Source organism: Pteronotus mesoamericanus, unplaced genomic scaffold, assembly GCF_021234165.1.
Source record: "Pteronotus mesoamericanus isolate MK-2021 breed Mesoamerican mustached bat unplaced genomic scaffold, CSHL_Meso_final contig_246, whole genome shotgun sequence".
Taxonomy (NCBI): Eukaryota; Metazoa; Chordata; class Mammalia; order Chiroptera; family Mormoopidae; genus Pteronotus; species Pteronotus mesoamericanus.
The window spans coordinates 2,222,301-2,242,474 of NW_026555104.1; the positions used below are offsets into that span (position 1 = coordinate 2,222,301).

At 37.9% G+C, this 20,174-nt stretch overlaps 1 protein-coding gene across 1 annotated transcript in view; it reads left to right on the forward strand.

Annotated features, from left to right (window-relative positions):
• CEP112 (centrosomal protein 112) overlaps positions 1–20,174 on the forward strand; it is a 311,127-nt gene that overhangs the window by 118,437 nt on the left and 172,516 nt on the right. The window contains exon 19 of the mRNA XM_054573071.1: positions 5,123–5,230. Coding sequence (XP_054429046.1) covers positions 5,123–5,230 — 108 coding nt within the window. The remainder of the gene's footprint in view (positions 1–5,122; positions 5,231–20,174) is intronic.

Genomic DNA, 20,174 nt, shown 5'->3' on the forward strand with positions numbered 1-20,174 from the left:
TTTTTTTTTTTTTAAAGAAAACTTCTGTTCATTGAGAGACCAGTAGAGCCCTGGTGTGGCTCAGTGGATTGAGCACTGGCCTGCAAACCAAAGGGTTACTGGTTTGATTCCCAGTCAGGGCATATGACTGGGTTGCGGGCCAGGTCCCAGGTTGGGGGTGCTCGAGAGGCAATCACACATTGTTGTTTCTCTCCCTCCCTTTTTCCCTCCCTTCCCCTCTCTTTTATTATTGGTATTCCCCTCTCTCTAAAAATAAATAAGTAAAATCTTTTAAAAAAGAGAGACCAGTAGAAAATGAAAAGGCATCCTCAGAGTGGGAAAAGATATATGCAATTCAGATACTGAACAAAAAGTTTTCATCTAGAATAGTTAAAAAAGACTGCTACAAATCAACAACAAAAGGACAGACATCAGACATATTGTGTTTTATAGCAATTAATTATGATCTCACAAAAAGAACTAGATAGAATCTAGTAGTGTTTATGGATTTTCACTGATACTAGTTCTTAGACTTAAAAGCACAGAAATAATTATCTATCTCCCTCTCCCTACCTAGCTGTCTACTCATGTAGCTACCTATCAATCTCTGTATACATCTGAAAATATTTGAAGGACAGTGTCTTATAATTTATCTAAATATGCATTAAATGCACTGAAATATATTTTGAATTGTATAGTTCTGTACAATTGTATACTTGTATGATATGAATTGTATGTGACAATTACTCAGAATATAATAAAACAGATACTCAACTAGAGGAAGAGCATTACCTTACGACCATATTTGACAGAGACTGCCAAATGTCCAGTGTTCATTCATACTTTCTTTTTTGTTGTTTTATCTTTTTTATTTTTAAAGTTTTTATTATAAAATTTGTTTTTATTTTTTTATTTTTAAATCATGTTTATTCTATTACAGGTGTCTCAGTTTTCCCCCCTTTGCTTTTCTCCGCCCATCCCACCCAGCCCCCCTCCCCCACAGTCACTTCCCACTCTGTTGTCCATGCCTGTGGGTCATTCGTACATGTTCTTTGTTTAGTCCCTTCCCCCTCTTTCCATTGTCCTCCTTCCCCATCCCCTCTGGTCACTTTCAGTCTGCTCCATGTTTCCATGCCTGTGGTTTATTTTGTTTGTTAGTTTATTTTGTTGAATAGATTCCACTTATAGGTGAGATCATATGGTATTTGTCTTTCACCAACTGGTTTATTTCACTTAGCATAATATTCTCCAGTTCCGTCCATGTTATTCTTGTTTATTCTATTACAGTTTTCCCAATGTTTTCTCCCTTTGCCGTCCTCCGCCCAGCCCACCACCCCCTCCCACAGTCAGTACTTTCCTACTATTGTAATAGAGCCCTGATTTTACTTAGGGCAACATTAGGCACAGCTTTAAAACTGCAGTCTCTTACCTTGTAGGTGGAGCTTGCCTTTTATTAATGTCATTCCAGTGAATGAGATGCAAACAGCATAATTAATTTGCTAAGGACAGGAATCTGCAGGAAAGCCCCTTAAAAAGGATTTTTGACTTGGCTAATATGGACCCTTAGCCCTTAGCCCTTCCCCTTCACCCTTTGCCCCTTTCTTTCCCAGATGTTCAGAGCCGCAGAAGCCATTTCACACCATTATGGGAAGGTTGAATTGCAGAGACCTTAACCCTGATGTCTTTGAACTGCCAAATATAGCAGCCTATTTCTGAACTTTGGTTACATCAAGAAAACACAGGCCTATGTTATTTAAGCTGTGGATACGTGGGTTTTCTTTAACGTGTAGCTAAAGTATTGCCTTAGGCACCGTATTAGGAAAATTCAACACCTCTTTTTACCTCTTTCTTACTGCTTTAAACACTAACCTTTCACAGAAATACACCCAAGCCCTTATCTGCTCCTAATCTGACCAGCAAGTTTTACTCTGAGGTTTCTGGACACCAGAGTTACTCAGTAAAGGAATGTGTTGTTGTTGTTTTTCAATGCTTGAATTTGAATGGAATATGGAATAATGTAGTATGAAGCAGAATCTTTTGTATCTATGGCAACTGAGAACTCAATGTGTCTATACAAACAAAGTATTTTACAAGAATTGTTTCTTGTTTTTGTTAAATTGTGGAATAAGAATGGAGTGGGGTTTTGCATTCTCGGTCAGTATTTACAAGATAACATGTATTTCTTTATTTTATAATATGTTATTATTTATTTAGAATTTTTCTTAATGTTTGGGCATAAAAGTTCTTTTCACATGCTTTAAATTGTCTGCTATTTTATTATAGAAGAGAATTCTGGTTTTTTGATAGAAAATATTATATTTTACAAGTTTTGAGTATATAAAGTTCTTGATTTTATTTTAACTATTTAATATTTGAAATATTTATTATTTATTTTAATATTTAATCTGTGTGTAGAAAAATAAAAACCAAAAATTAACTAAAGATCTCTCTAAAAAATGTTAAATAAATCATGTCTTTCCACCTTGATTTATCTTCTCTTTTTTTATTCCCCTTTTGCTTTTGCCTGTCCTTTCATTCATCCTTAAGAGCTGAATACATATTTATTCTGCATGCCAAGGCAATTAGTTAATAATTAAGATACAAAAGAAAGAATTATGTCATAGTTCCTTTCATTGGGGAACTCAGAATCTAAATGAATAAATAGAGTTCAAGCATTTGAAGCACTTCAGTACTATAGAGAAAAACACAATGTCCTAGAAGAATAAAAAAATTTAGTCCTAGAGCATGAGAAAAGGAAGACATTTCTGTCAGTTGGTGGGATTAAAGAACACCTGAGAGAGGAGAGGAGACTTTAGCCAACCTTGAAGATTCATGACTGTTTGGATGAAAAACGTGAAGGGGCCTTCCTGATAGTGGGTGTAGCCGTGGCTTGTTTGGGAAATGCCAAGGATATTGGAGTACAGGGAGTGTAGGTTGCTGAGGACAAATTAAGGAGCCACCTGCTTGAGGTTTAATGTGAAAAGCATTGAAGGAGACCCTTGAAACCCACTTTTTGGGTTAGAGACAAAGGAAAACAAAGTGCGCTTGACTGTGTGCTTACTTTAGTAATTTCCCAGTAAATTTGTTTTTGACCATAATACTGATTACCTATGGATCAATAATCTTAGAACTTTGTTGAACTTGCAAGCTAATAATTTAGTAGTCTCAGTGTTGCTCTGTTTGGTATTTACAAGGAAATACTTCGATGCTAAATATAATGTCATAATCTAGACACTCCAAGGTTCTTAAGGCGTTGTTAGATAGCAGTAGTGTGGGGGCGGGTAATATATATTTTGTTCTCAACCTGATACTGGCTACTTCTCCCTGAACATCTTCACTCCTAGAACCTTAAAGTCTGATTGTGCTGAATAAATGCATTTGAATGTGTGTGTGTGTGTGTGTGTGTGTGTGTGTGTGTGTGTGGTTTTTTTTTCAAATGTAACATGAAAAACTGTGAAGGAAGCATTTTCATGGTTCATTTCCCCTAATATTCAACTTTTATCTAATCTTTGAGAAGTTACGTGAACATCTGTTGGGGGAGGTGAAGCGTAGACCCCAAGGTGAGAGTATTTCTGGCATGCTGGTGGCCTAGCAAGGAGGGAGGTGTGCAGGAGAGGTGGCGATGTGGCAGTAGAGAGGGGCAGAGAGGCGCTGAGAGAGAGAACTAGGATTGGATTATGTGAGGCCTCTTAGAATCTGGTAGTCTTTCACTTTTACTTTTTAAAACAGCGTTATTGAGATGTATCACATACCCACAGTGCACTCATTGTAAGTGTACAATTCAATGGCTTTTAATATATTCACAGAGCTGTGCTACCATCACCATAATTATAGATTTTATCATCTCCCAAAGAAAAGTCATACCCTTAAGCTGTTACCCCCACCCCCAACCTCCTTTGACCCTAGACAACTACTAATCTACTCTGTTTCTATGGATTTGCCTATTCTGGAAATTTAATATAAATGGAATTATACAATGCATGATCTTTTTTGACTGCCTTGTTTCATTTAGCATAATGTTTTCATCTAAGAAGCGTGTATTAATACCTCATTTCTTTTTATGACTGAATAATTATATAGCTATACCACAGTCTGTCTATCCTTTCATAACGGATAGATATTTGGGTTGTTTCTTCTTCTTTACAGTTATGAATAGTGCTGCTCTGAACATGTGGTATAAGTTTTTGTGTGGATGTATGTTTTTATTTTTCCACCTGGGAGTAGAATTCCTGGTTCATATGGTAGCTCTCTGTTTAACCTTTGAGGAACTGCCATACTCTCTCCCAAAGTGGCTACATCATTTTACATTCCCCCCAGCAGTATGAGCTTATTTCTCCACATCCTCATCAACACTTGTTATTATCAGTCTTTTTTACTATAGCCATTCTTGTGGGTGCAAAGTGGTCTGTCATTGTTTTATTTTGAAATTGCTTAGTAACAGTGATAATGAGCATGTTTTCATATACTTACTTACTTTTTGGCCATTTGTATATGTAGAATGTGTTTTCAGTTCCTTTCTTCATTTAAAATTGGGATTAATTGCGCATTTATTATGAGTTTTAATAGTACTTCATGTATATTAGATACAAGTACCTTATCAGATGTATCATTTGCACACATTTTCTCCCATTGAGCACATATTGAGACCTTAATAAAATTATGTTCAATAAGTATTTGAATGTTCAAAATTATATTTCTATTGCAATATTTTTATAATATTAGAGCTTAGTCATTTATATATTTTTAATTTTCATTACTTAAACTATTAAAATATACCAAAATAACTGATATGTTTTTTATTACTTTATCATCTTTAAATTCATTATTGTGATTGGTGAGGTGGTTAGGGTTTTAGTGAACAGACAAATAAAAATATGGAATATAGCCCTGGCTTGTGTGGCTCAGTGGATTGAGCACCAGCCTGCAAACCAAAGGGTCGCTGGTTCGATTCACCATCGGGGCACATGCCTGGGTTGCAAGCCAGGTCCCTGGTGGGGGGCACATGAGAGGCAACCACACATTGATGTTTCCCTCTTTCTTCCCTCCCTTCCCCTTCTAAAAATAAATAAATAAAATATTTGAAAAAAACATGGAATATAATTTTTTGTTTAAAAACTTGGTATTTCATTTTTTAATTTTATAGATGGAAAAAGTAGAAGCAGATCTAACTAGATCCAAGTCTCTTCGTGAGAAACAATCAAAGGAGTTTTTGTGGCAGATGGAGGATGTCAAGCAACGATACGAACAGCAGGTAGGTCTTTCATTTTGGTGATGCCATACAATCTCTATATCACAAAATCTCTGCCCAATGAAAATGTTACTAGAACATTATTACCAATATATTTGTAATATTTAAAATATTTGTTTCAATAAAATCCAGAAACAGAGAATTTTAACTCTTCACTGACATGTATTCTGACAGTTTTTAAATCTAAATATTTAATTGGCATATTTTTTGTGATTCTTGAGTTCTATTCCTTTCAGAGCACCGGTTTGACTTATTCATTTATTTAAGAAATAGTTTTGAGTACCTTCTATGTACCAGATACTGCTACCAAAACTGGGAAGAGCAGTATGCAGGATTAATAAGTTTCCTTTACTCAGAAAGTTACATTTTGGTGGGTAGCTAGCCCTTAAATAAAAAAGGAAATAATTTCAAAGAGTGATGTGCAAAGAAAAAAGGGTGTATCCATAGACCTTGCCAGGTGAAGCGTGGGGAGGAGGTTGTAGCATTGGTAGGTGGTCAGGGAAGCCCTGGCAGCTGGGACCTTTGCGCTAAGAATCCCCAAGGTCTGGGAGGAGCCAGCCAGGAGGTCTCTGGAGGAATAATATTCCAGACTGGAAGAAGAGCAAATTCCAAGTTCCTGAGATGAAAGTAAGCTGGGAGTGTTTAAGGAACAGAAGTGACAATGAAGTCAGGTTGAGCAGAAGTGTGGAGAAGAAGGATCCAGCTTCAGAGATGGGGCAGAGTTAGGAGAGGACTAGGACGTAGCGGGCAGCATAATGAGTTTAGATTTTGTTCTCATTGCAACTTATTAATAAAAAAGTTTTTAAATTTGTCTTTTAAGAAATGTATTCCTGCTAATTCTTGGCATATTTAAGGTGGCTATTAATTTTTACTTGTTTGTCTAATTTGCTTGCTTGTTTCCTTAACATCTGAAAAAATGTTAATTAGCTTAGTCACTTAGTTAAGATAATTTTTTCTAAAGACAATATTTGAATCTTTCTAGGTTGGAAAGCTGAATAATTTTTCATTATTATATTTTAATCCCTTATTAAGTGGGTTTTACATCAAAAACTAATAAACCTATTATGATTACTGAATCTTACTTCCTCTCCTAAGTGACAGCAAGTTGGGGATCTCTTGAGTTCCATGAAGAGGAAGTCTGATCTGACATGTGACCTTACGGTTGTCATGCTGTTTTAATCTTAAAATGTTAGCAAAAATACCTGAGTTATTTTCACAGGAAAAATAGTTATAAAGACAAAAGCTTGCATATTGGCTCTTCTTTGTTATTTTCATTATTGGTATTATCTTGCAAACGATAAAAACATATAAGAAATGAACTGAGTAAATGATCATGTAGAAACATCTTCAGCCTTGGTGTTAATAAAAATTCAAATTCAAATTGACCATGATGTACCATCTAAAGTTGGCAGAAGTTTAGGAAAATTGGTCTTTTTATATATTGCTAGTGACATAAGAAACTAATGCAGCCTTTTTGGAAGGATTTTGGTAGTATCTAACAAGAGTCATAAAAAATGTTTACACCCTCTGGCTCAATTATCCTTAAGCTTGAAAATCAGACAGAAATATTTAAACAATGATGTTAATTATTTGTCAGATGATGGAATCATGGTTGATTTTTTTTTTATACACACCCTCCACTTTCCATATTGCGACAGTGGTACTCTCCTTTTTAATGTAACAGTCATTTTGTTAGTGTAAAAATACATGCATATAAATTCATTTGGAAGATTGTTACACTTCAAAGGCTTTTCTCAGAAGGGGAGATCTAAAAATCTACTGAACTTTTTTGTCTTTTATAGTCTTGGTCAAAAAATACTTAATAAGGAAAATTGATTAATTCTTCAAATAATTGATAATGCTAATAAAAACTATACCCTATTTCCTCAATTCTTCTGTACTTCATTTCATGAAAAAAGGATAAGTGATACAAATGTTACACAAACCTGAACCAGGAATTTTATAAAACCTACCCAAGGATCTCTCAGGCTGGTGCAGGGTTCACCCACATTTACCCTCCCTGTGTCCATGGCTCTGCTCATTAGAATTGATGCTGAGAATGCAGACACCAGGCAGTAACATATGAAAAAAAGGTAAAGGCAGGAATATGAGCTAGTCAATTTTAGAATATTTCTCTATATAATAATAATGCATAAATTTAAAAAATCTTCTTTTCAGCAGAAAATTCTATTAACTGGAATAGTAGTCCCCCAATGTTAAAGGAGTTTTTTTTTGTTTTTTGGGCTTTTTTGTGGAAGTTTATCAGGAGAAAGTATTGGTGTATGGTAGTGGTCCCTACAAGCCAGCACGTGTTCATTAAAAAATGAATCTGATCCAACTAAGCTCATTTCCTTCTTTGAACAGAGTGGCCAGGCTGGTGGGTAAAGAAAGAGGAGTAGAGGTAACATATCTGGACGTCACTGAGCCACCTGACATGGTCCTTCGTAAAGGAAATATAGAAAAATATGATTTAGATATTGGTACATTTATGTGGTTATGTGATAGTATAAAGGGCCATCTCTGAATGACTAGTGTCAACCCGAAGTGTGATTTCTACATCTGTCACTGGATGATGATACAAAAATAACGTTTCCTTCTTGTTTAGAGTTCAAAGGAGTAGTTATTATGTAAAAGATGAAGATTCCTTTTCTGAAGCTTTAAACAGCTGATTAAGAAGATTAAATTTATTGGGGTTGAATATAAAATTCCATGCTTCGGTTTAGAAAATTATCAGCATAAAGTATGTGGCAATGCAGGTGTAAGGGATGTGAGGGGTGTAAGGCGTGGTGACAAGGAGGACGTAAGTGCCTGGGACAATGGGATAAAAGAGGTTAAGACATGGTGTCCAGGTTATTGTTTATATATCGGGTCATATAAGGAGGAAGTCAATTCTGGTTACTCACTTTAAGTAGGACATCGACAGACTCAAACATGTTCAAAGGAGCGATTCCGCAGAATAGAAGGGTTTGGAGCTATGTCAGAGAGAATAGTTAAAGGAATAAGAATATTTTGCCAAGAGAAGGTAGGACTAAGGAGAATTGCATACCTGTTTATAAATTCAAGGTTTATAATTCAGGAGATGTTACGATCGGTCTGTGTGATAATAATCATAACAACTAACAGTTAGTGGGACCTTCCTTACCTGGGCCAGGTACCATTTCTACATGCTGTCCATGACTTCAGCCACTTCCCAGCTTCACAGTATTCTGTGAAGCGATCACCCTTATCTGTTATCCCCATACTCTAGTCACAGAAACTGAAGCACATCCAGTTAGTAACTGGCCTACGGTCCCACACAGTAAATAGGGGGTAGAATCAGAGCCTGAACCTGAGCTGTGCTCTTCATCTGCACTCTAACCCCTCATGGAGTTCCAGGGAGCAGAAACTGAACCCGTGTGGAGGTGGTCCTGTGAGGAATGTCTTGACTCACTTCAAAGTAATTCTTCCTAAAGAATTACTCAAATGTGCAGCTGTTTGTCTCATGAGAAAGTACGCTTCCCCACCTGCGTGTGTTGAAATAGCAATCGGGATTGTTGAGAGATGTGCACACATGAGGGGCTGTCCTCTGCAAAGACCTCTTCCAGATCCAGGGTTCGCTTTCTGTGCATTTGCATGACCAGACCCTCCCCCCTCCCCGGGTGTCTCTTGACGGATGTAGACATCTCTGATTCCACCACGGACTCTCTCACTCACCTGCCTCCTCGCGGGATTTTCTCACCCCAGGCCTTACCCCTTGCACTGCTCTTCAAGTGCAAGTGTGACAACTTTTCTAGTCTCTTGTCTTACTTTTCTCTAAAGTATAAAAATCTGAAATAGTAAAATCTTAAATGGCTATAGCCTTTCACAGTGGCAAATATTAAGATGCTGATCACCCTGGTTTCTCAAACTGGGGCGGTGGTCCTTGGGGTAGTGAGCCCGGGCCTGCCTCGTGTGTGTGAAGCTGCATCCATGTTTCCTCAAAGGTTGGATTCACATGATTATTTGTGGGAGAGCAAATAGTTTTACTTTTGAGGTAACATTTATTTTAAAACAAACATAGACTTTCCTGTTTCGTAAAATGCAAAGTTCTCATGAATTTTTAAGATAAAATAGGGCATTTCAAAGAAACTTCCAGCTTGTCCTCAGATCCCCTGGGGGGAACTATTCATTTTCACTGCTGCTAGGGGTACTTTGGTGGAAAATTTTTAGAAGCACTTATCTGGTTTAATCCTTACATTTTATAATGAGGAAATTGACATCCAAAGGAATGAATGACTTGTGCCTTCTGGGCCTAAGTTTCCTTATTCAGTTTTAATTTTTGAGCCCCTTCCATATAGAGAGCATCATGCCAGGAACTGTAATGAAGAGAAAAAAGCAAAGTGGTATTTTAAAGTATTTTAGCCAAAATTCAGGCATAAAATGTGCAGATGTGGAGACAAAAACATCAAACACACAGGATAAACACTCACACAAATATCCTGTAAAGCCCAAGCTTTCATCAAGATTTCCTGTTTCTTTCCTATATAACACATTGGAACAAAAAGACAATTCTAATTGTCTTTCACAAACCTCATTCAAGTTGGAAACAAACAACAAAGCAGGCATGCTAGGATTTCCTGAACCATGGAGGGGTTTTTTGTTTTTTGTTTTGGCAATTCCATCATAATTTTAGATATCATATCTTCTCTTTTCACTACAAAGCCCTTAAAGGGAAATGTATTTCAACAGACAAAAAAGTGGCGAAATTCTCCAGAATGGATAAATATTTATTGTTGATTATAAAAACCCCTGAAGGGCCAGCCCCTTATATGTTACCATTATTTGAAACTTAAAATATTTTGGTGGCAAAGACAGTAGTAAACATAAGACAGAAATTATAGATGTTAGGCAACTGGGTAATTTGAACATCAGTTGAGATATTTAAAAAGCAGGCAGCATGCATTTCCCAATTTTTCTCCTGCAAATATTTTAGTTTTTAGTTACCTAGACTTTTAAGGTAAAATAGCCTAACAGCACAGGCTTCTTTTAAATTAGACTATTTAGTCTACACTGGAAAAGGATATAGTAGAAAGCAAGAGACAGAGGAAACAGAGGGATGCTCTTCACTGGTCCAGATTCCCAGGAAGGTGGAGGTGCTGGCCTTGGAGGGGCAGGGCAGGCCTGTGCCGTAACCAGTGAGGAAAGGAAGGGAAAACAGATGTGCAGAAGTTTGCGGGTCTGTAGTAGCAAAACCGGGACATTTTCATATCTGGAGGATCCGCTTTGTGAGATAGGAGGCAAGGTCATTTGCTGAGACTGGAGGAATTACATGGACAGGAGAGTTGATGGAACGGGGGGAGGATTTTTGCAGTCATTTTGGTGATGGCATGACCAATCTGACTAGAAAAACTTGGTAAAAAATTTTTTTGGTATTGAAGTCATAGATTAGGTCAATGACCATGAATTTGTGGATCTTCCTAAAAGCTCTTTGAAATGGATTTTCACATGGCTCATTGATTTCTATGTCTGGTATGCTCCTGTTATTCTCTTTGTCTAGCTCTTCTTACTCTCCTTACTATACCCTTTTTTAAGTCTTTTGGCTTGGCTTTCTTTTTCCAGCTTGTAAGAAACAATTTGGGAGCTTCAACTGCATATTAGCCCTTTGTTCCTCAGTGGTGATCTAGACAAATGCAATTTCTGATCTATCGATGCTCCAGGTCTTTCAAATTATTCTTTCTCTAACCAGCCAACCCAGGAATGTAGTCATGCTACAATGTACAGATTGGTCCTGCAGGCAACTGGCACAGGCCAGATTCCTGGCCTATTTGGCCACCAGAATGAGCCAGGCTATGGAGTTACAGAGCCTGGGCTCATAGGTCCAGGCCAAGTGCTGGGAGCCTGGATTCCTAGAGTGGACATTGAAAATTAGTGAAAGGTACATTTAGACAGGATCACGTCTTCTTTTTTTTTTTTTTTTTTTTTGCTTGCAACTTTTCTCATGTACTTAAAACAAATGGCGTCTTTATCTGCAATGGGAATTAAGAGAGCAAAACTGCACTCACTTCTTGTCAATAACTATAGTATGAATTGTATACTATACGTTTCTTTTAGGGATACTTCATTCTACGAATGTTTCCTAAGTAGTGATATGACTAAATGATGATTCCCATTCTCTGGATGCCTCAAAAATCTAAAACTGAAATCAAGTCTTTCCAGTCATTTGTTATTTAGCACATGTTGTTGAGCAACTGCTTTGTGCTAAACACTGTTTCAGGTATGTAAGATATGGCCGTGAACAAAGTAGAGTCACTGTGCTTACGGAATAGGAGACCCCACCCCACACACACTTGCTCTCACTCTCTCAAAAGATAATGTAGGCAAGGTGATGACAGTTCTTATGATCTAAAGCAAGGTAAGATTTTTGTAAGTTAGGCAGCTATTTTATATCAAGTTGTTATTTTATATAAGGTGTTACTTTAGATATGGTTGTTAATGAAGGACTCTAAAGAAGTGATTCGATATTAAAAGTGATATATTAAAGTGATATTAAAACCTGAATGAAGTAAAGGAAGAAACCATACAAAAGCCTGATATAAGAAAAGAACATTTCAGATAAAGGAAATAGGTTGCTATGTGTCTGGAATAGAGTGAGCGAGAGAAAGAGTGGTAGGAGCTGCGATTCAGCAACTTCTGTAGACAGCGGTGGGGAGTTTGGGTTTAATTCTGAGTGGTATGGGAAGCTATTGAGCATTTGAGCAAGATTTGGTTTACACTTTAAAAAGATCTGTGTAGCTGCTGTGGGAAGCGTTGGCTGTAGTGGAGGCAGGGAGGCTGGTTAGGAGACGGTTGCAGCGGTCCGGTGAGAGATGGCTGTGGTTTTGACTAGGCCAGGAGGGGTGGGCTGATGGCAGGTGGTTGGACTTGGGACATATTTAGCAGGCAGAACTTGTTTTGTTTTGTTTTGTTTTGTTTTGTTTTAGGGCACAGCTGTCATTTAATAATTGGTGAGTGTTGTTAATACTGGTATTGTCGATCTTCATCATCATCACATCATCATTTTTAACTTGTAAATTACATAAACAAAATATTAACTGTGCCAAGGATATAATCTGTGAATTTATTATAAATCAGAATTGTATATGGGTTTATTTATATAATGGATGTGAAATAGAGTGTGATGGAAAGAAGGAACTCACATGACTCACAGGTTTTCCAACCAGGTGAACAGTGGTGACAGACACTGACATGTGAGTTGAAAAAAGCAGGGAAGTCCCAGGACTGAGCCCAGGGGCATGCTAACAATAGAGACAGGGAAAGGTGGAGGAAGTAGCCAGAGAGACTGAGAAGGAGCAGCTGGCAAGGTCGAAGGAAAAACGAAGAAGGTGTTATTTCCTGCAAGCCACGTGCAGCAAGCATTTCAGGAAGGAGGAAATACGTACCAGTTTCAGGTTTTCCCGAGAGGGGAAGTTAGATGGAGGCTAAGAAATGACCGTTGGATTTGGCAAGAAGGTCTTTAGCTAGCTCCGCAAGACCAGTTCCAGGAGAATGTGAGAACCAAAGCCTGAGTGATGTGGGTGAGGAGAGAATGGGACATGAGCAACAATTTTGAGGAATTTTGAAAGAAAGGGGAGCAGAAAAATGGGATGGTTGGTAGAGGGGTAAGTATCAAGGGAAAGTTTTAAAAAATGAGATACAGTAAAAACGTGTTCGTTGATGAAAATGATCCACTGGAGAAGAAAGTGTTGATGGTACGGAGAGTGATGAGGTAATTAGGGGACCGTCATGCCTAATTTGGCAAGAGGAGATGGAATCCAGTGCAGATGGAAGGACGCGCCTTAGGTCGCAGCAAGACCAGCCAGCCATTGGAGTCCTCGGAAGGGCAGAGCCTGTGCAGGTGGACACGCTAGCTTGGTGGTGAGGAAGATGGAGTCATTCCCTGCTGACCACTTCAGATTCTATTTATTGATTGCACTGGAATGCCACCTGTTCCATTCAAAATTATGGATAATCGTTAAGCATTGCAGTAGGTCACGTCAGGAAGGGAAAAAGGAAGTAAAGACTTCCTTTTACTTCCTTTTGGAAGTAAAGACTCCAAAATAATCCATATTTTGGAGGCATTTTAATGGGTTGATCTATTTGTCCTTCCAAATCCCATACCGCCTGGGAAACTTGGATGAATTTTATATCTCATATTCATTCAGAAGAGTGATGTACTAGATTAAGACATACTGAATGTGTTTTAGAGAAACAAACCTAAAATAAAATAAGTTACAATTAAAATATGCAGTAAGACACATTTTTACCAAAAATGTTGAACTCTGTGTAAGAGGGTGTATTTTAATTAATGAATTTTCTCAGTTTGAGTGTCATGAGTGAACCATCATTAAACCATGAAGAAAAAACTTCTGATAGCATTTGGCTGTGTGAATCCTTCCTGAGCATTTTAATTGAGATGAGCAGATAAAAAACCAGAAAATAGAGAAAACTTTTCAAAACGTTTTAAAAGCTCACAGTAATTATTGTCACTCATCACCTACAGGTGCTGGAGGTTTTGAAGTGCTAAATGGGAAAGGAAACCACAGAGAATGGTACTTGCTTTCAGCACAGCCAGCATCTCTCAGCTTTCCTTAAGAATCCCTGTTGCGCTTCCAGCCTTCAGCCCTCAGTGCACCCTGAGCTTTGGGGCTTCAGCAGGTGTGTGTTCCTAGCTGTTGACGGTTGACTAGAGAGGAAAAGGAGTGAAGAAGTGGTATATGCTGGCAGGACCACGTTCCATCTCTAATAGCAGTTAGCACAGTAATATTAAACTTTTAAATAAAGAGAACTTGCATGACTAAAGCAAACTGTTAATTGACAGATTTCATGGATGGCTTTGTGTTGCAGCAAATGTTTAATCCTGGAGCCACGTGGCCATCCACAGGTGACAAATTCTCTTTCTGCTCTTGACACTTTTCTGCCAACTTTTCACTTTTTTTCTTTTGGTGCCTTTTTTTTATTAAGAAGTTGTTCAAAACATCAGACTGTGCTGTGGTATTTTTTGCACTAAGATGTATTTTCCCTCTGACTCCAAAGTCTCAAAGCAGATTGTGTATGTCCCTAAGTTTATCTTTAAGGGAGTTTCTATCTGTCATGAAATGTGATGTCTGTCCAATAGCACATTTTACTTCAAATAACTAAAATTTTTTAAAAATTCCAACACCTTTCAGTAAGGCCACAAAATCAGTCTAGTGAAATGATGCTAACTTTGCAATTGACTCTGTCCCACTGGAGCTGAATTTCTGGAGCTCTAGGGAATTTGTTAACATTTCAAATGTGCTATTTTGCAAATGCAAGTGGGAAACTGCTCAGAGACAAGACCTGATGATCTAAGTCTGTATCTCTTAGGTAGAAAAACCAGTGCACGATGCACTTCTGTTAGTATGGATCTGAATGCCATGAGTCATATGAATGACACAAAAGTAGCACTGAATTTTACAAGAAGCAAAATTTGTTTACAGGGAACCTTTGAATGGGATGTTGGATAATGTGAAAATGTTATCCAGCAAGCCCTATAGAAAAGTTCTTGTCTTTCAATGCCTAACACTTTAAAGCAAAGTGCCCTTGAACTTTTATTCGTCCAATATATCTAATTGTTCACAGTATTGAACTGATCTTCATCTCTCTTTAAAAAACATAGCATGTTTACAATAGTTTGTGATTGGACTAGGTAGTGATCTAGTCTAGTCATATTGATCCAAGGTAGAGATGTCAGAGCTGCCTTGGCATAGTATTGAGGTCAAAATTCTCAGGAAAAAAAAGAGGATATTAGAATGATTGTGTTACTTTGGACCAGGGGTCCTAGATGATACTGCCTTCACTAACATGCTGAGGAACACACTGATGGTGGGGACACCATTATCGTTGAATAGGTGTATGGCAGCTTCCTCTACACGCTGGGGCCATACTGGAAGAGGCGCTGCTATGGAACCGGGCTGTCTACTTTTGGGGTTGGTAGAGCTCCAAAACAGCAGATGGAAAGCGTCTTCTTCCTCAAGGATCTGTAGTGATAATGAATATAGCATGGTGTTCTGACAGATAAGACAGACAGAGACCAATGAGAGTATAACTGTTCAACATCAAGAGCACAGTCAAGAGCTGATAAGTGAGCTTCCAGCAATTCTCCACTTCATTGGAAAACCATGGCCCTTCAAGTTTCCAGATCTAAGTTCACAGTTCATAGACCCAAAACCCGTGTGTTTGAAGGGAGACCTTGTCCCTTGGTAAAGATACTCCCCCAAAGGGAGCTATGCCATTTGATATGGTAAACTCACACAATGAAGCAAGCACAAATTCTACCAAAATCTTACCTTTTAGAAAGCACTATTGTAATGGTATAGAGCATCATTTTGGAAATTTCTATGCTATAGATAAATAAATAAAAGGGTAATTTTTAGAAACAGGATCATGCTATACTGTATAGAGATTATTTCTTAGAATAGTAAGAAATAAAGATTAAAAATACATCGAGGTTAGAGCCATTTTCAGATTTTATGGTTCAGTTTTGAGAGCAATAGTTCACTCCACACTAAAAAAATAAATAAAATCAACATGCTTACACTTCCCTCCATCCACCCCTACCATTCTGTTTTGTCAATTATAGTATTAGTTATACATTGTAGACATTTGTAGCATTTATATTTTGTTCTATAACCATAATTCTCACAGTTATATAGAGTTAGTTTTTTTACTTAAATCACTTATACGCCCACCACAAGACTTTTAGCACATCTTTTCCATATCCGAGTTCCTTATTTTGATTCATCTGTTGACTAGTAATACATCATCATTAAATAGTATTTTTTTTTCAAGGAGGGCATATATGGTTGTATTCACTGCACTTTTGCATGCTTGAGAATCAGTGTATTTTTGAAGGATAGCTTGGCTGGGAATAAAATTTTCTGGTCATCTTTTTTTTCCCTCAAGCTTTGCTCACATTGTGCCACTGTCTTAAGTGAACTAATTGTTGGTCTTAATAGATTCTTTAGTTATCTCCTGATTGCCCAAGTCTCCTCCAGTGTTTTTTCTTTTAAAGAGTAGTTAGGACCCTGGCTGGTGTGGCTCAGTGGATTGAGCGCCAACCTGTGAACTAAAGGATCGCCAGTTTGATTCCCAGTCAGGGTACATGCCGGGGTTGCAGGCCAGGTCCCCAGTAGGGGGTGCTTGAGAGTCAACTACACATTGATGCTTCTTTCTCTTTCTCCCTCCCTTCCCCTCTCTAAAAATAAATAAAATCTTTTTTTAAAAAAAGTAGTTTGGATTTTATAGTCTTTGAGTTTTCCCATGTTTGAGTTTAGTTATAGTATTCTTGAGCCATTCTTTTCCTCAATCTGAATCAGTTTTTTTCAGTATACAGTATAGTTCTTTGATACACACATTCATTCATTTCAGAGAAATGTCTTGATATATCTATGTATACATGGATTTTCTTTTCCTATTTTCTCTCTATGTTATCTTCTCTTTGTCTTCGTGGGCCTTAACTGTGATTATCCCAAGTCTTTTGTGTATGTCAGTGATGAGATTTGCAGCATGTTTATTCAGCTTATTCTTGTTTCTGCTTTAGGATTAATTTTGTGATGGAGTTATTTTAATCCTTGGTTTGTTGTTTTATCTTTTTGTCTTGGAGGTCTCTTTCATTGCACTCATGTTCTTAATAAGTTATTATTTCATTATAATTGTTTCTGATTTTTAAGGTATGTTTTACTCCTCTCCAAAATGATGGGTCAGCCTTCCTTCTTTCCTCCCCCTTTTGTGTTCAGTTCATTTTTTTCCTGATATAATAAATTTACAGTTGTCCAGATACTTTTTTCCTTCATCTTGCCTGGGCTTAATATGGGCAGCTCTGTCCAAATCTGCTACTTTTTTTGGTATAATATGCATGAATTCTCTTTGATTCCTTTTCTTTCTTTATTTTCAACCTATTTTCCTCTGAGTTTCAGTTTGAGTGCATGGATATTTTATTGCATTTACTTTTTTTTTTTACTTATCAAATCTTTATTGTATTTTTTCCCATGCATTTACTTTTCTATAGCTTGAGATTATGATAAGGGTGGAGGAGGAGAACTTAATTGGAGCTCTGAGCAAGTTTTGTTAGAGAAACTGATATCTTGTCTTTTACCATTTTATCAATGTCCTACACCAAGATTTGTGCTCTGTACTGGAGGTTTTTTGGTTTTTTTTCTTTTTTATGGAAGCTTTGAAGCCCATGATTCTATCAGGAAGAATAAGCCACAGTTTTTCACTTTCCCAGTTTTATTCATCTCTTTCCAGCAGCCATTTCTCTCCCATGCAGTTACCCTCCCACTTCCGACTCAGGCACAACAGGAAAAAAGGGAATGATTGGTCTTCAGTCTCTTTCTCTCCAAAACTGGGGTATTAGAGAATATTCCCCAGCATTATTTTATCTTAGCAGGTCTATCTCAAGGGCATGGGGACAGAGGAGTAGGTCTCACTGAGCCATGTGAGAATCTTCTCTTTCTTTTCTCAACTACCGCCTTTTACAATTTATGGCTAAGGTGATATTCCTCTTTCCTTGTTAGGTTGCTGCCAGTGCATGTTCTCTTTTTTTTGTTTTTAACTTTTTTTTTTTCTACAAATTTTAGCTTCCCCTGCTATCTTTACCTGGGGGGTTCCAGCGCCAGCTGCGTTCTGTATGAGGCACAGGTTGCCTCAGACTGTGGTTAGTGCTTTATTTCTAAAACCAGTCCAGCAACAGGGTAGTGACTGATTATCAGGTTGTTACAGGGAAGATTCCTGATGAAGATTAATGTTGTAGTAGGTAGCCTCTAAGTTACTCCAAACTCTTCAGCTTTTATATTTCTATTCACTAGGTCTTTAACCCAATATACCAAGGTTGTACAATATACATTTTATAATTTGGTTACACTTGAGGTTATTTTAGTATTTTGTACCATAATTTCTCCTTTTTAATGTGTTAGGTATATTCTACCACTTCTGTAATTTATGTTTCTGGTTTTAGAATTTCTGACATATTATTGGTTATATGTTGGTCTTTTATGTGTTGTGTATTGAGAAGCAATGACTTACTTCATTCCCTTTGTCTTTTCCTGTGTAAAATTATTGAGAGGTGTTCAGGCTGCATTTGCTAGCACAAATTTTACTGTAAGACAGTTGCCAGGACTCAAACTATATATTCCAAAACCCCCAGAGACCTGGGTTTCTAGCAGTTCCTCCTTGGTTTCTCTCAGGGCTTGGAATATGATCTTGCCCTTGGACACTTCAGTGAAGCGTCAGTTGGAATGACGCATAATCATCATTAGACTGCAAAATGATTGAGTCTGGGATAGAGAGCTGTACCTGCAGGGCTTTCAGAACTCCAAAACTACTCTTGAACTTCATTTTTAGAGTGTGGGATAGGCAGCATAATAGATGAAGCAGGACACTTACCCATCTTCTGTTTTGACCTACAAAAAGGGCAGTTGTGTGTGTGAGTCAACCTGCTAGTTTCTAGGCAATAAAGCCATGTTCTCAAACTGCAGCCACTGAGCCATCAAGCTCAGTATCTCAAGGGGCTGCTGTGTGCTACCAGATGCTTGCAAGTGAGGACTAATCATTTTCCTTGTTCCTGGAAGGCATGCCAGTCTGCTTTAGTACCTGGAGAGTGAGCACTACAAATATAGTTAGCTGGCCCACAGCTCAATGCTTTTGGATTAGGGAACTTGAAGCTTTCCTTCTATATTACAAGGCTGTCTTTAGCCAGCCTTAAGTAAGCAGATTTCTTGGTGGTGATGCATCCTGTTTTTTCCATAGCATATACAAAATCTGTCCAGAAAGTATCCAGCCATATACTATGAAAAATAGAGACATTTATTGCAGAAGATACAAGGTACAAGAAACATTGTACATAGGACAATGACACCTCAGTCCCCTTCAAAGCAGGCCCCTTGGGACCTCACACAGTTTTCCCAATCACCATCAGTTCCCCCATCATATTTTCCTGAATCTCATTGACAGTCTGAAATCTCTCCCCTTTCAAAGGTGATTTTAGTTTTGGGAAAAGCCAGAAGTCACAGGGAACCAAATCTGGGCTGCAGCGGGGCCGAGTCACCTTGTTGACTTGATGTTTCACCAAAAACTCTGTAAAAGGTGTGATGCATGAGCAGGCATGTTGTCATGGTGAAGCTGCCACTCACCGCAGTTGGCCATAGCTGCAGCCTTCTGAGTCATCCAAATAGTTTCCACAAAGAAATGTTCAAGCTTAACGCAAAATTTGATGCAGATTGCTGCTTTACTCACTCAGTCATTTTGAATGTGACAGCCACACACTACACATGCTCACTCATGGCATCTATCACCCCCACTTACTAGTACAGTGAAGTGGTCATTGTTCACGCATGTGCATTCCAGTCTACTCTCCTTGGCTGTCAGGTTACATCAATGTCATGCAAACCATCCTCATTATATTAACAATGATAGGACTTTTTCCAGACAGACCTTGTATTATAGGTTCTGGACCACCTTGACTGAGAGGCCACATTTCTCACTCTACATTCATCCTTGTGGATGCTGTCTACTTTAATGTCCTCTAAATTTTCCATGATTTACCACCTCCTTGTCACCATTAACTCCATTACAAAGTATTATCCGTCAACCAAAAGTGTCTAATAGTCCAATATAAGGAGGATATGCTACTTTCTGTTTACCTTTGAGGTGTGACCGTAAATAAAGGACCAAACTGGAAAATCCAAGAATTCTTTTAACATTTACTTATATGAAAGGGGCTAGGAACAATTAAAACCTTGAATTTAATCATAGATCAACCTTCATGATGGCCTTTGTGGTTATGAATCCATTATCAAGATGTTTTCAGAACATTTGAGTTTTTCTCCTGGACTCTACTATTTATCAGGAGAATACAGACCTAGGAAAAGACTCGAAAGGGCTTATAACATCTAGAAGTTGGCCAAGCAGTGTTGGATCAAGCAGACAAGCC